At 38.4% G+C, this 16547-nt stretch overlaps 1 protein-coding gene across 1 annotated transcript; it reads right to left on the bottom strand.

Moving 5' to 3' along the window:
- Window positions 1-98: 98 nt before the first annotated feature.
- Window positions 99-15856, bottom strand: LOC144634237 (acid phosphatase type 7-like). The gene is made up of 13 exons (XM_078493137.1): window positions 15713-15856; window positions 12421-12621; window positions 10228-10410; window positions 9509-9534; window positions 8685-8782; window positions 7812-7874; window positions 7193-7307; window positions 5924-6037; window positions 5268-5328; window positions 4933-5000; window positions 4765-4836; window positions 3223-3360; window positions 99-970 (listed from the first exon to the last, which is right to left on the bottom strand). The coding sequence occupies exons 1-13, from the start codon at window positions 15816-15818 to the stop codon at window positions 887-889; spliced, it is 1329 nt and encodes a 442-aa protein (XP_078349263.1). The 5' UTR covers window positions 15819-15856; the 3' UTR covers window positions 99-886.
- Between the last annotated feature and the right edge of the window lie 691 nt (window positions 15857-16547).

Genomic DNA, 16547 nt, shown 5'->3' with positions numbered 1-16547 from the left:
CATCGACTCATCTCAGACTCGTTTTGTTGAATACAACTCCCATGAATTGGTATACTGCAGTGCGTCGGTTAGTGTCACACATAAACTAACCAGCTAAACAAGATAATCTATATTTTTATTACTTCATGCAAAGCTCTTACATTGTAAAGTAATCCTTATTCAAAGTAAACTTAATTCAATTTCCATTTTCGTTCTGTACCATTTTGAGTTTCATTTTGAAATAGGCATGCCTCTATTTAATTACAAAAACCCTGAAAAAATGTATTTTTCATAAGTATCCATTCTTAACAAAACTTTATTTTCTTCTAAGGCGTCTCTCCATTATTACAAAGGATGTATATTTTTATAGTACGCATTTAATAAAGACAGTATTTTGCATTTACTTGTACGAGTTCTATTATCCCTATCCCCTCGTAAAGCACCGAAAAATTACGATATTTATGAAGCCCTACGATTTGCCAAATGCTGAGTCGGATTGCTAATAAAGCTATACGTTGACAAATTGGATATTTGGCTACAAGGGGCAAATTGCAAGTAGAAATTCTAAGACAAGCTATAGCAGTAACAAATATAAAAAGTAACAGATGACCCCCAATTCCGACCATAATTAAGGAAACTCCCGTGCCAATAAAAAAAAGGCTCTATACTTGACAAAAAAAAAAAAAAAAAAAAAAATACAGTGAACGCAGATGACTGCTGGGCATTTGAAAAAATTATATGAAAAATTTTTAAATTAAACCAGGAAAATTCCGGCCAAATAATCGCATAATTCTTCAGATTTGTTACAAAAAAGCCTCGCGCGTGCTTCTATAAATAACAAGAAAAACTGACAACATTCTTCAATTAATCAGTCATATGTAGCTGGGGGTTGTAATCTTGATTCAGTTCAAGTCCTCCATTTCTTTGGAACCCAGGCCTCTGGTCCATGTACGTCCTTAATCATCATTACTTTGTCAATGACTTCACCACCCTGCATAAAAAAGAGGCAAACGTAAAAAAGAAGTTAAGATTATAGCAAAACGGTTGCATTGACAAGACTACAGATAACTAATACGAACATATTGCTTCTATAGCGTCTGGTGAAGTGCTTTGCTGAATTTTTGTGTGGACTTTAAAGTCTACACATTGTTGTCATGCAGTTTTTTCCGATTGGGGGGTCACTTTCCGTGATAACTCGGGTTAGTGCTTTCGGAAGTTTTCGACAGTGATCGGAGGATCCGAAGTTTCGGTGAGATGGGCAGCCAAGGCAGTAAACCCAGAAATTCGATCAGTATCGAGTACGTCGCACTTTATTCTTGAATCTAGAAGCCTTTTTTGACACAGCTTTCGAAGAACGTGTGGTGGCTGGAAAATATACATCAAGGAACAACTTCAAAGGCAGCGGTGGCGTAGATGAAAAGTGAAATAACAATCACGACGGCTGAAATCTTTATATCTAATGAGCTGAACAACTGCGGTCATAGGTCACGTTTCTTGTTTTTCACACTTTTGACTCACTTTCCACAGTTTTTGTTTCTCTGTGCGGCTTGAGCATTTTTGATTCGCATATTAAAACGAATCAAATGTCTCGGGTTATTTATTTATTTCAGCTTTGCCAAACACAATGAATGCACAACGAGTTGTATCAAAACAAGTTCGCTGATCATGTTGTTTTACTTGTCTTGGACTCCGGGATATAATGAGAATTATACTAGGGCCGCCAAGCGGCCTGAAGTAATAATTCGGATTATATAAACAGACGAAGTGAGAAATATATATATATATGGGTCCGCGGGACCTAGGCACCAGGGCCTTATGGGTAGACCCAGGCCCTTGTTTTGCTTTTAAGGGGGTACCCCTTATATTTTTAGCGTTAAAAAGTGGTTTGAAGCACTAACTGGGAAATTCCTACCATTTGTTTTCTCATATATTTCGAACGGAGTCTGTGAGCTCCATTTCTCTCAAGTAGTATATTTAACAAAAGACCGATGTCGAATTCAGAACTGAACTAAAACATTGTCAAGAAAAGAATAAAAATAACATCGAACCGTAGAATATGCATATATCCAAACCTTGCGACAAAATAATTTAATTGTCGGTTCAAATAACGTCCTTCGCCGCCTCTCAAAACACCGACTTCAAGTGAATATTTCGTAAACAGAAAAATATATTTCTCCGCCTTTCTACGCAAGCTACTAAGAAATTATTTGTGAAAGCTTATTGAAAAGTTCTTATTCCAAAAAGGTTAAAAAAGAACTCATTGAAAGAAAATAAGTTTTTCGATGAGTTGTTTACACAAGCTTTACACAAAAGTAAGGGTTGTGTAAACAAGCGATGCGAGACAGTTCACGTACTCCACGCAACATTTCTTTTTTTAATGAAAATAGTATCCTATCTTGCTAGCGGTAAGGAAAGGCTTTTGGTCTAATAACTGCTGTTCTTGTAGGATTCTAGGTTTTTATTTGCATGAAAAAAGGCATTTGTCGTAAACGACGTGACAAAGGGTCACACCACGCTCCTTCACATTGCGTGACATCTGTTGAAGCGTAGTACATAAGACAAGTAATAGTACACTTTGTTCTTCCAACAGTCTTGTAAATAATAAATTGATTGACAAGTTCTTTATTTTTTTCGCCTTGTATCTCGAATTACTCGATTCGAAACTTGAAGTTGTTGACTGCTACAGTAACTCATTGATTAACTCATAATGTCAACTTTTATTCAAATGAAAGTCCACACATGTTCGCATAGCGGACTCACTTTTACTGTTATTTAGTACATCCAGCGCAGTCGTTTTACAACAATACCCTGACCTTCCAAATCACAGACACGAAAACTGGAGTTATAATAATACATTTCAATAAAAATATATCCTGTTTTTATGTTCGTTTATAGCTACAATAGGTTGTTTGAGCTGGTTTATGCTCTTGTTCAAGAGCATAAAACCTATATTATCGTTGAGTGCCATAATAAACTTGAGTGCTGTAAACTGTCCATGAAGGTCCATTTAGACTCAATAAATGCCAAACTACATGTATTTAAATGATGCATTCATGACACTTTACAGGAATGCTTATTGAAATTCACTTAACGACACTTTTGACTTGAGAATGTTTGAAACATTGATTGGAAACCTTGTTCATTGATTGCCTTAGTTTTTCTCAAATTTATTCAAGATTGTACGTCTAACAAATTCTTCGGCTAGGTTGCTCACCCCCACCCCACCCCACCCCCCTCACTCACCAGATCCACACTGACTTGCTCCATGTATAAGTGTGTCGTGTTGTGGATGGTCATTCGTGTGTAACCATAATCTTCTGAGCGATAGGCTGTCCAAGGAGGGTAGTCTTTAGGAAATGGGTCATGGTTTTCCTTACATCCCTGAAAAAATAAAAGTTGTTTACTAAATAGAAAATTTATGGTCCTATTTAAACATCATTAAGCTCTTCAGTTAAGTCTTTGAGAAATATGCTTTACTTTAACTTGCGTAAATTCATGTTACACTAGGCAATTGTTCTCGCAACCTGCAATGCAACAAACGATGCAGTGCCAGTTGTCAACAGATTTCAGGTGTAACACTCCATTTTTGCAAACTGTCATGCTTTCAGTAAAATATTGATCAGTGTCGCAGCGTTGCAAGTTGCAAGAAAAGTAGGACTAACATCTACCTTTTTGCAACAATGTGATACAAATTGATGCGTGTGACATGTCCTGATCAATCACAAGTTGCAAAGCAATTTCATCATAAAAATGAGCTGATTAAAGCGCTTCCTCTGCTACCGGGAGATTTCCATATGACAATTTAGCGGGTTTGCAAGTTGCCAACACATTACGGAGCTTTAGCAAACCACGGCGGCAACAAAAGGTTTAATGAGAAGAATAATAGCTATGCACGTGCGTTTTAAATCCTGGCACATTTCTTGGCCGTTTTCTGCGAAACAACAAGTGAACGTGAAATGACCAAGTTTTGCGTATATTGGAGAACGTGAACAATGACTAAATTTCAGTATTTCTATCTGGGAATGAACGCTTTCTTTACATATTCAGCTGGAGCTAGTTCCTAATAAACCAATAGATACACTGAATACCTCTGGATACTCGCGAGATTCTAGAGTAAAATATAAATTCATTTTGCACCAGGCGTTGTCCTTGGCGTCGCCGTCGCCATTGCTAAAAGCTCCCTAAATTGTGAACGTGTGACATCCCCTACGCAACTTACAATGTTTTTCAGTCATCATAGAACGTTGCATTGCAAGTTGTAAGGACAACGTCACTGAACACAGAAAACGTATACCTTATTATAGGAAATTAACGATACATGTTATTAACGCGAATTTCAAAAATTCGCGTTAATTTTATGTATGTTAACTTTTTTACCATAAGCATTTGACCGGAATTTTTTCCTTAATTCGCGTTAATTTTATTACGAGTAAATTTTGTTCGCGTTGTTAAAATGCCTCGTTATATTCCTATAACTAGTAGTAATCAGCGATTAGGGGAATGCGTTCGAGTAAGGCTTGAAAGGAGGGGTAGTTTTTGGTGTTGACTGGGATTTCCCCTTTTTCTTGTACAATTTGTTGATGATGGGACAAAAGAGGAAGGTGAAATGTTTGTAAGAATAATTTAACAACATTGATGGCGAATAAACTGTGAACAATAACTTTATTAATTCTAAGAATGAATGACAATTGCTTGTCTTTGAATGTGTGTTATGTGTAACACACAAGTATGAAAGTAACTACACAGTTCAAAGTTCAAACTTAAACTCAGCTGGTTGATACATACCGCTGACCCAGTGATTAGATGAACTGGAGCGCAAGGATTTGTGAATGGCTCGTCCCGTGATCCATTGCAAACCTGTAACAAACAAAAAAAACACAATGTTTTACCGTCCCTAGCCTAAAACAGGGCTTGTTCAATAGTGGATGCCGAGAATGGGTTTTGACATCTCACCTGCCTATTGTAGAGAGGCAAGAGTCGTTCGTAAGAGTGCTCATGAGCCCAAAGCATCAGATCAACACCTGTTAAGAAATGAATTGACACAATGAGCACTTTTGATGTAGAAGCCTTTTTTTTTTTTCAAAATGGCGCCCGCGCAAATAGCGTCGTAGGCATGCAATGCATGCAAACCTAAGGCGTATCTGACAAAATTTGGCTACTGTTTTAAATTAATTTTAAGTTGCCTGCCACCTCAGAAATCACGCAGTTAATTTACATACTAGTCAGAAAAGTATGAAAACATCCTGGTGCCTATCATGAATGAATGTGACTAATAACTAGCTACTCACCGTATTTGTAGAATAGCTCTTCCAAAGCAAACAAATGTTTGGAAGTAATTCCAGTACGCACCTAATAAAACAGTGACATCAGGCGGTTAGTAATCAAACTAACTAAGTAAGAAACTTAAGTTTTTATGAGTCAAATGAGTCAGTGAGTCATGAGTCAATGAGTCAAATCATAGACTCATTTGACTCATAAAACAGGGGACCTCAGTAAGAGCACTCAACAGCATCACATCTTTAAATCAAAATGTTCTCTATTTCTTTATAAACGTCAATGGTTTTCACATTCCAATTAAGATATGAGGTACAATGTGTGAAGAATTAAGGTATGTCAACATTTTCTAAAGAAATGTACCAACTGCTGCCTTCAGTTCGTACTAAATAATTAAGGTGGCTCACAATAGTTTTGACCTTCTCGCCTTTGGCATATCATTACAGCTAGCTTTGACCCCTTTTGACATTGCCACAACCATAAATTTTGTATGACAAGCTGACCGCAATTTGTGCCTTGGCCAAACCTCTACGAATTTCTACCATTACAGAAATTCCTTAAGATAAAATTACTGCAGAACAATAGAAGGCTAAAGTCAGAGTTCCTGTGTTTAAACTACTGTTAGCCACCTTAAAAAGAGTTCAAAAATTTAATAGTACAAGAAACATACAATACTATCATGGCTGCTGCAGTCATCGCCATCAGAGTTACTGCAGTACATTGGTCTGTGTCCCATTGTTATGATCCAAGGACGCAGTGCACGGTTTTCAGGAGATGCAGCTTCCTATGAAGTCAACATGTTATTAAAACTGGCTTTACAACTGTGTACACAGTGGAAATACTAAATGTTACATTGTAGTGAGCTTGGACGTTGCAATCCTCTTGCTTCCTGACATGTGTGACGAGGCTAGATGCATATGGGTGGTGTGAGCTGGTCGGTAAAGAGCTGTACAGCCACTAGCCTGAACTGCAGACAAACAAAACCCTGGTTTAGTTCATCTGCAATGCAGGCTATACAGCCACTAACTAATTTACAATGTTCCACAGGCCCGCAAGGTTGGGGGGGGGGGGGGTTCGAGGGGTTCGAACGAACCCCCTAAAATTTTTGACGTTGGCGTTTTCTTTTTTTTTTTTTTTTTTGGGGGGGGGGGGTGCAAAGATAAAAAAATTTACACAAAACAATCAAAAGACTGTGACCAGTCGATTAAACCGACGACTACCTTCCTTGTCAGGATTATCGAAGGAAGCCGCAACATTTTGGCACTATAATGAGAAGTTCTAATCTTTTGGATTGGTTAATTGATGTTTGTCTTGCTTTCTATCCTTGCCGTGGCACCCGCGGCAATCAGAACTAGCGTTAGTTGGCTGGATAAACAAGCATGCGTATTTGTCAGAAACCAAATTTTAAAGATGTCTAACTGCACACACTCATTTCTGAACATTTCAGAATTTTTTTTAGAATGAAATTACTTTCCGAAAAGCTAATGTTGAAGGAAAATCCATGATGTCAAAATGCAGGAAATGGCACTCGAGAGAACCTAAATTTGCAAAATTTCCTGGGGAGGGGGGGCATGCCCCAAGCCCCCCTAGAGGCTCACGCCTTTGGCGCCCGTGTAAGCGCCTCCAGCACGGCACCAAAATCTACCTGCCATAAAATAAAAGAGCCCCCTCTACAGAATCCACCCTACGGGCCTGTTCCAACAAAATCAAAATCGGCAAGGTAAACAAAGTACTTACTAACTGAGTTAGTCAGGGCCAGATTTCTTGTATTTTGTGCCTGCCTTTTTGAAAATGATTTGTGACAACGCCTGTTTTCACAAGTCATGCACATTCATCAGAATAATGTTTGAAGTACACGTGGGGTTTGGGACACTTAGTGAAAACATTACAGCAACATGAAACACAGATAACAGACAGTCTAGACCAGTTTTTTACTAACCTGCAGATCTTTTTCCAGCCATTCATACTGTTGAACAATCTGTTCAATTCCATACTGGTAGAAGTGGTAGATTTCCGTTGAGATGCTAATTATATGTGCAGGTCCAATGTTCCAGCTAATCCACGAACCAAAAACAAAAACAAATTAAAACAGATAGAGAACAGGAAAAGTAAGTACCGGGGGTAGGGTGCAATATTCAAGTGCACAAACTAACTTACAAGTCAACTGTTTTAAACTCACACTAAGACTTAATGATCATAGTACTATTAAATGAAGTCTGTGGAAAGAATTGAAAGTGTCGTCTGTCAGAACTTATTAAACCATTTCTTTAAGCATATAAGTCAGAACAGTTTTCAATTGTCGTAAAACCAAAACAAAAGTAATTACTCTGGCCAATCACAAAGAACACAGACAATCAAGTGAACCAATCAAAACTCGAAGCAAATACATGTAGCTGATATAAAATAATCTCAAATAAGAATTTCCAATCCATTCTGCAGAGAGAGTATGGACTTTTTCTGGAGTTCACCACACATTCAATTTCCTTGCTCCTTAACTAAATAAGTTTACAAAGAAAAAGCAAAATAGTCATTTAACATAACTTTCTTATGCTTTTTACCTGTAGAAGATACCTTCTGTATTTCCTGGCATTGAAAACCTGTTTCTGTAGTTGGAAAAGTTGCTGTAGGAAAGAACATACATACATGAAGGCTTAACAAGCATCAAGTGATGTTATTGTTGTTGAACGCCAGGCAGGCATTGAAGTGTTAGCTACTGTGGAGTTAGGTATTTTAGTAAGTAATGTCTAAACTGGAGGATGAAAATATTTATAAACAAAAAACCTCAAAGGAAAGTTGTATTACTAGTAAAGTAGTTGTAAGTAACTAAAATAAAAAAATGGAATACCCATGGCAATTATTTTTAGTGAAGAGCTTGCAACGCAAACACTAACATGAAGCCTGGGTGTTAAATGGTAAATGCAAGACTTTGCGAAGCGGCGAGACTGATATCTTTTCTGTGACCCCGAGTCCTTTTTAGCCTTGCAAAAGAAATCGAGACTCCCAGTAGGCATCAAAGAAAAATTTGAGATGATTGCTAAAATTTTGCGAGACACACATTTTTTGAAGGACCATTCACCCTCCCCCCCTCCCCCTTACTTATATACAATAAGGGACAGCTTTTGTCTTTGAATTTATTTCCAATGAGAATCAAAATATACCGGTATCCATGGCGTTATTTTTTTTTTAGTGAAGATCTTGCAATCCCTGCATTATGAACAATATATAAATTAAAAAAAGTATTTTAATTACATCTTTTGTCTTCCTAATTATTAGTTCCATTGTTGGCATCTTGTGTGACCTAGCCTAAGCTTTGGAATAATTTACATGTGGACTGTATAGCAAATATTTTCTACATGTATGTGAAATGGACAATGAAAAGACTAGTATTTATTCTTTGTTAAATTATAAATTCAAATTCATTGACAACTTACTAAGCCTGTTCATGATTTCCTGGACATGTCATGTATGGTACATAAGCAGCAATGGACTGAATTTGATTCATGAAGTCATCTCCTACCAATGCATTATTCTGTGCATTTGTGAAGGCAAAAAAAATATATATTAAAAGCCCAGTCTACATATACTAATGCATTCATGCGGCCTGATTAGGTTTTTCTTGCACAGGCAAATCAGTCTTAGGGCAAATGAAGACTGCATCATCTATTATCATGATAATGATCTGACTAGTCAGGAAAAACCTGAAAAGTGTGGCAGTGTAACAGGGTTCGTAATATCCTTTTTCACAAACAATTTTTCAGATTAATTTTGCAGGCGTCCAAAATTCAAATTAATTCTTTCACTCCCAAGATCTCAATATTATTTCTCCTTAGTTCTGAGAATTCAGCAACGTTGTTACTTGAGTTTAACAGATTTCCAGGAACTTTCCAGGACCAACAGTCTTTTCCCAGGAATTTCCACTCCTGGAAAGTACCACAATAAAATTCCAGGACTTTCTAGGTTTTCCAGAACTCGTACCAACCCTGTGTAAGAGAGGGGGGTGGGTGGGGTGGGTGGAGCTGGAATAAAGGAGTTGATCAGTTTACAGAAGGTGGGAGGCATACTAACTTATTTTAATTTCATATAGGAAATTAAGGCACAATGAGACAGGAGCAGCACAGAAGGAGCACCTAGAAACTGTAAGTACAGTAACCTTCCTGCTTACTGTACTCACAGTTTCTGTTTGTAACCCATTGTCCTCTGCATGAGATATAAAGCTGCATTGAGACTGAAATAAAATGTTTTTAAAATGACTTACGGTGTCCATGTCATATGCAAAGTCACCTAAAAAAAGAAAAAAAAAACACCATGAGTCACTGAAACATGTACATAACACTGAGAACAGGTTTTCAATTGAAAAACTTATAGTAATAGACAGTGCACTCAACAAAATTACTGGCTTATTAATTATTATTTATCATTAATCCCAAATTGTCCTGACCCTAGGAGTACCAATTACTTTTTTTCCGAAGATTTTCGAAATCTTCCAAAATTGACCCGAACACTTGAACCGAAGATTTACAAACATAAGGTGACCCAACATTTTCTGAACTTGGCCCCAAGTCTTCCGACAATTTCCAAAGTTGACCTGAATACTTCCGAAGATTTCTGAAGTTGACCTGAAGACTTCCGACATTGATTTGAAGACTTTTAGAGTTGAACCGAGGTCTTACGAACATTTTACTTCACGTACAATTCATGAATAATAGATACTCGTGATGTTTTGAAATTCTCAAAATTGCACAAGCCTTTAGGCAAGGGCAATTTAAGAACTTACAAAACATCATGAGTACCTATTATTCACAAATTGTACTCAAAGTTGTACAATTTCCTATACAATATACTCAATATACATTATATATTCATGAGTCTGATAGGAAATTTCTGGTAACCACTTGGTCTGCAAGGGAGAAAATTTCAACAAACACAGAGGAAAGACAAACTACTGACAGTACATGTATTTATGGTGAAACTTACCAACATGAAGGAAAGCATCATATTTTCCTTGTTGAGTTTCTTCCTGCAGGTAGGCAATAGATTTTGCATTAACACTTCCTAGATCTCCAAAAACAGAAAGTCGAGGACTCCAATCCACACCAGACTTGAGAGCTTTAAAAAAATACAGTGCACTCCAGCCATCTAATCCACCACAACGATAATCTGAAAGAAATGACAAGCAAGTTTAGATGGTGGATTTTTGTTCAAGGCCAGTTCTGGAGATGCAGTGCTGACCTGCATAATAATTTGTATTATCTATATATTTATTAGTTCAATAAGCAGCCCTGGAAGTGTGTGTAATTAAAATTGTTGAAACCATAAACCAAAACTATTAATAAAAGCACTTTCACTACACAAATAGATCAGTCTCTGGCTTAACTGTGCTAACTAGATGGCTTGCTCTCTGTTTCTACCAGTTTTGATAAATGGCTGGTAGCCAGCCTTGGCCTCTTGCCAACTAAATTCAGCCGAGAGAAACCTTGAGCTTGCTGTCTAATAATTTTTTAGTTGTTTATTATTCTGCATTTACATAACATCAGCAATGACATGAAAATCACTTACTAGCTGGTCAACTGTCTAAAGTTACTAAAAAATTCACAACCTAGTCTTGCAAAAAATTCATCCGTATTTTGTCAAGTGGAATCTAATTTATTCAGGAATTAAAATATTGGAGCAGTTCTTACAGACAATGCACATTACACATGACATTTGTACACACATTTATGGTTATTACAGAATTCAAACAAAATTGTTTTCCAAATTGTTTTCAAACTTCCTCGTCTTTAACCTGATGTGGTCAAAGAGTCGAAAATATGCAACAGTTATTTTACATCTGCAGCGAATTCTGCTTTCGATGTCAGCGAGATATTTCCGTGAATGTTTTGGAAACGCACTGTTTTATACCATTATGAACTTGGAACTTTCGGTAAGTAATAAAGATTTTATCATTCGATCGACCAACGCTGTTTTATAATTTTCTCGCAAAGAAACTTTATTTGTTTTCTCCAACAATACAACACAATGAGAACCAAGAGCAATGAATAACAAAGAACTGCGTATGTGCTTACGCTTCATTGCATACGCGCGTCTGCGTATGTGCGTATGTGCGTCTGCGTATGTGCGTATATGCGTATAAGGTGCGTATACGATGGACGCTTATTTCTGAGCGGTACTGTAACTTACTGTATGTTACTTTCACAGTACATGAATATGAATCATAATTTGACTAATATTTTGGCTTGCTGTTAGTCTGCGTTTGAGTTATGTGGCTAATCAGGCCAGAGCTAAATCTGGGTTTCTGTAGAATGAAGTTCAACTAGCCAGGAGTATTTCAGTCTACTCCTCCCTGGATGGGATCATGCTAGTCCATCACAGGGTTACCCCAGCAGTTTGCTAGTACCCATTTATACACCTGGGTGGAGAGAGGCACTATGAAAATGTAGTGTCTTGCCCATGCAAGCACAGAATGCAGTGCCCAAGGCCAGCCAGGGCTCAAACCCTGGGGTGGCACCCTGTACATTTTTGGGTGGGGGCGTGCCGCTGGGAATTAGAAGCCCTTCCCCTATCCCAGACCATAATCAGCTGATTTTTGCAACCCTTTACTATAGACTAGACACCGAAAATCCCTTAACCCTATCCCAGACTTGCATTTTTTTAGAACTGCATCACTATTCAGTGTTTTAATGGCAAACCATCTGTCAACAACGTTACTGCGATGATATTATTTACGTTTAGGAAAGCCTCTTTCTCTTCTGAGTTTCTATTCCTACTTTGGACTTAATTTATCGCACCACCGATCAGTTTCCCGGCCATTGCTACCATTTTCTAGACCAAAACTATCCGATTTCTGTACCCTATCCCAGACTAAACTGCTTGAAAACCATACCCTTCACAGCGGCACATACCTATATAGCTCATGTCTGGGAGTGCCCCCCGGGGGCTCAAACCTAGACCACTAAATCTGGAGTCCAGCACACTAACCACTAGACCACCACCACGCCCACGACTAACTGTTAAAGATTTCATTATTTAACTTCCATGTAAAACCTATAGCTGTAACCTAAAAATGTTTTATAATTATTGTACTGCATACAATCGCAGCATTGGAAAATTAGTCATTGAATGATTTTCATTTTCATTTACTTACTGACTGCATGAACCCTGCATACATACCATACATTTGATCAGGAACCAGTCCTGTCAGTTTGACCCTGTGAATAAACAACACTCTATGTGCTGGCCCACCATCAGTGAATTTAGTCATGCCTCCAGTAGCTTGTAATGTCAGGGGGAAACTAGCTTTATTGTACTGTACAATTGAGTAGTCTGTAGGTGCTAATGTCACCCATGTGATCATCATCTCTGTTGGGTCTCCTGAAATTATAACAATTCATCTGTATTTTTATGTATATACTAAAATAAATAAAATTAGGAAATAAACTTGGTTTAATGAAGAAAGCACATACATCACTTCAAACATCATGTAAACTTATTTACCCTCAAATTTAAAGAGTAGCTTTATATAGCTATTATTTCCAAGCATTTCAACAGTACAATTTATTACAATGGGCAAAGACCAGACCACAACATCGGGAACTTCATGCCCTACTTTTTACAATAAGTGTGCGGGTTCTTTGACTTCCCCTGCTGACTGTGATGAAGATGCTGGAGATGGGGCCTTCGGTTTATCGTCCTGATCCAAGAAGACTAGAATATCAAACCATTTGCAGATTTCATAGCCAAAGCACAATGTTCTCCTGGATTATTATAAGAGTGTTGGTTTTGTTCTGGGACTTTAACTAGAGACGCAAGAACATATTTGGCACTCTAGCTACCAACCGAGCTAACCTGTCAGCATGCAGTTAACATAACAGTCTCATTTCTGAAAAACCTGTGGCCTTGGATTTCTGATCAAATTGGAATTAAGAAATGTTGCCAGTTTACAATGTAGATGGCTGGTTGAAAACCAGGTAACCTGAGAGACACCCTTACGCTTTCCTAAGCAGGGGTAAGAACCCACCTCCAAAGTAGGTCCCTGGGGGGAGGGAGAGAGGACGCCTTCCAAGGGGTAAAAGCGACAAGCGACATGACCCTGAATACTGGCGACAAAGGAACATTTCAACACATTACAAGCGACAACATTACAGCACTGAAATGCGACAGCGACATAATGCAACAGCAACACAATGCGGTAAAAAACGACAGCAACATTTACAGCTGCTAGCTAGGCGACATGGGCCGGTTCTCAGAAATATGCGACATTGCAACACGGCTATCCCCCTTGGAAGGCCTGAGAGAGAGAGGGGATTGAAAAGCCAAGACAAACGAGATGTTCTTTTGATGACAAGTCTACGGTGTTGTGGGGCAATGCTCTTAAACGCAACTTGCAACTTTCAAAAATACTAACTATAGATATTCTGCACTCATTATTGATGAAATGAGACAATAGCGGGACACCTCATGACACATGTAAACCACATAACACTCAGTTCATGTAATGAATACTAACAGCACTGTGGTTAGCCTAAATAGCACTCCAGTTAGCCTACTTTAGCTTAGGTAACTTGCAGTTAGCTTTTATAATAGGGTTAGGATTTCTTTCCAAAAAAATCGGGATTCTGACAGCGGGTCATCAGTGGCCTAGTGGATATATCATTCCTTCTTGGCATGCCGACAACCCGGGTTCGAATCCTCTTGGTCTCAACTTAAAATTTTTCTAATTTTAAAAAAGTGTGATTTATACCTCATGTATGAAAACATAAGAAGTCTCATTGCATGAACTGACTGCTGAATAGTCACTTCCATATTTACCAAGTCCTGGTTTTCACCAACCATTTATTAATAATGCACGTATCAATGTTAAGCTGCTGGGGGAGGGAGGCCGGGCATAGGCCGGGCATTTGAACTTAGCTGAGACTTTCTGATCAAATGCCCAACCCCAGGGCATGTGTGGATGTTCAAAAGAGTCACTAATGTTGTAAGAAAGTCCATTAAAACGGTCAAAAGTCCCCACTACGGGCAAATACTTGCTGTCAAATCCCCCGCCTGTGTCCGCCCCCCCCCCCTTCCAGTGGCTTAACATTGGTAGGTGCATAAATCATTCCTCTTCTGTTTAGGAGGAGGAAATAATTGGCCTCTACCCACTTTCCCATCGTAAACGTACATTACAAGAGGAATAAGTTCTGGAATTCCTCTTTGAAATTCATAGGCGTACGGGCACCTTCGGACCTGGGGGGGCGGAGACCTTACTGCCCGAAAAAAAAAAAAATTGGCATGGGTTGAAAGCCGAATAAAGAGAAATATAAAATGGACAGCAAAACTTGCATTGAAATAGTCGTGTACAAACCTTGCCTACTTGCTTAAAGAAAACAATAGTTCTTGATTTAATTTCGTGGCGTTCCCCGAAGGTGTCAATGCACTGAATCCTCTTTCTTCGGAAATATTTTATTCATTCGCTCTAGCTCAACAAAAATTAAAGTGTTTTGGGGGAGCAAATTTATATGTTTTTCCCCACTTGAAAGTTATACAAAAGCGTGTAAAACATTCAGGAATGAATGGGTTAAAACATTTCGTTGAAAGCTTTGAGCTAGCCCTGAGAACTTAGAATTTGAGTCAAAAACATCACGGCTGGATCCACTGCACGCAAACGCTCAAGCTACTAAGCTGATTGCAACTGAATCAAACTTAAGGGTCACGCAGAATTTGCGAGAAAACTCGAACATGATTATAGCAATTTGTGAGAGGAAACGAAAGCAAATGAATGAGAAATTTGGACTTTTGAACCACAAAGCTCCGTATATTTCCAATCTTTTTTTCTGTTAAGCTAATTCATCTCTAGGCTCGTTGCCCGAATTCCAAGCATTTTGCCCGAAAAAATTTGGCACTGGGGGGGCTGCAGCCCCCCCTCGCCCCCCCCCCCCCCCCCCCCCGCCTCGTACGCCTATGTTGAAATTGATAACTTAGTATTGCTTATTCCCACTGAGTTGTAAGTTGCCTTTTGTAATCAAAAACTTCCTGTAAAAAGAACACCAAGTGCTGACAAACATATCTTCCTTTTATTAATTCAGGTTGGGCCGAAATCCACAAAAAGTACTGGGGTAAACTTCTTTCAATGAGTAAAAACATATTTCAGGTATTTTACATGTAAACGTACATTGTAGAAAACTCAGAAGTTATGTAACGTCAATTCGAACGAATAAAAAGTTTAGAGCGCTATGCTGACTTTCACTTTCAATAATATGCAGAACCAGATCTTCGATTCGATGGAAGATGTAACTCTTAAACTTAACAATCCCTCTCATTTGAAGATGTTTTTGCCTTCAAGATCGACAGTTGTCAAAGATTTTCTGTTCAAAGTGCATAACAAACGAGGGCTTGGGAGCTGAAAAAAAACATGCACCGATGCACAACAATGCACCGGTTACTAATTTTTCATTTTTAGTTTGACAGCTTTTTCTTTCCTTACCTGTACTTGAAAGATGAATCTGCTCGGGCTGAGGATCAGCTCCATGTGAAAAATCCAGACAAATTAGCAAAAGGAACGAAGCAATTTTCAACATGATCGACGCCATGCCGGCTTCTTGACGCAGTTGTGTTATTATTATCCGCTCGCGCGGTGTTCTGGGTAAATGTCACGTGAATCTGATCAGTTTCGACATGCACAAGGTCACGGTATGTGGAAGCTTCTGGAGTCACGAGACGTTTTGTTGCCAAAAATACTTTGAAATACTTGTTTGCAGCTAGAAAAAAATACTTGTTTTCAGCTGGAAATGCGGTGTACTTTGGAGAGAAAGGGTACAGGTTTTCTGTACTGTTGACAGACTGTATATTAAGTTTCTGTCAGAAACTCCATGAAAAGTCGTGCGGCAGGGCAGTGCCAGGGCTTCGTTTGTGCTCTTCGCGCGAAAAAAGGCCTAGGGACTCGAAGAAAAATGATAAAAGATAAGAAGAGAGAAGGGAAAGGGAGAATAATGATTCCTTCTTCAGTAAGAATCTAAAAAAAACTCAAGATCCCATGGACCACTAGTAACAGGCTAAGAAACTGCTACTTTATTTTAATACTAGCTCGATCTGGATATAGGATATGGACAAAAAACAATGCTTTTTCTTCAATCCTGACTGTGAACTGTTTTTGACCTTTCCGTGCAGTTACGAGAAATAAGAAGCCGGGGTGGATCCAGAGTAGCCTCAAGTGATTTGCAGAAATCACTCAAATGTTTCCAAATATTTGCGTTTTTTATTTCTCGGGTTCTTTATGTAGTTCAAGAAATCACTTATCCTTCTTGTGTTATCGTTTATTA

Source organism: Oculina patagonica, chromosome 13 (genome assembly GCF_052425735.1).
Source record: "Oculina patagonica isolate OP01 chromosome 13, crgOcupat, whole genome shotgun sequence".
NCBI classification, from domain to species: Eukaryota; Metazoa; Cnidaria; class Anthozoa; order Scleractinia; family Oculinidae; genus Oculina; species Oculina patagonica.
The sequence above is the reverse complement of the archived record's forward strand: the minus strand, read 5'-3'. Positions and strand labels throughout refer to the sequence as shown.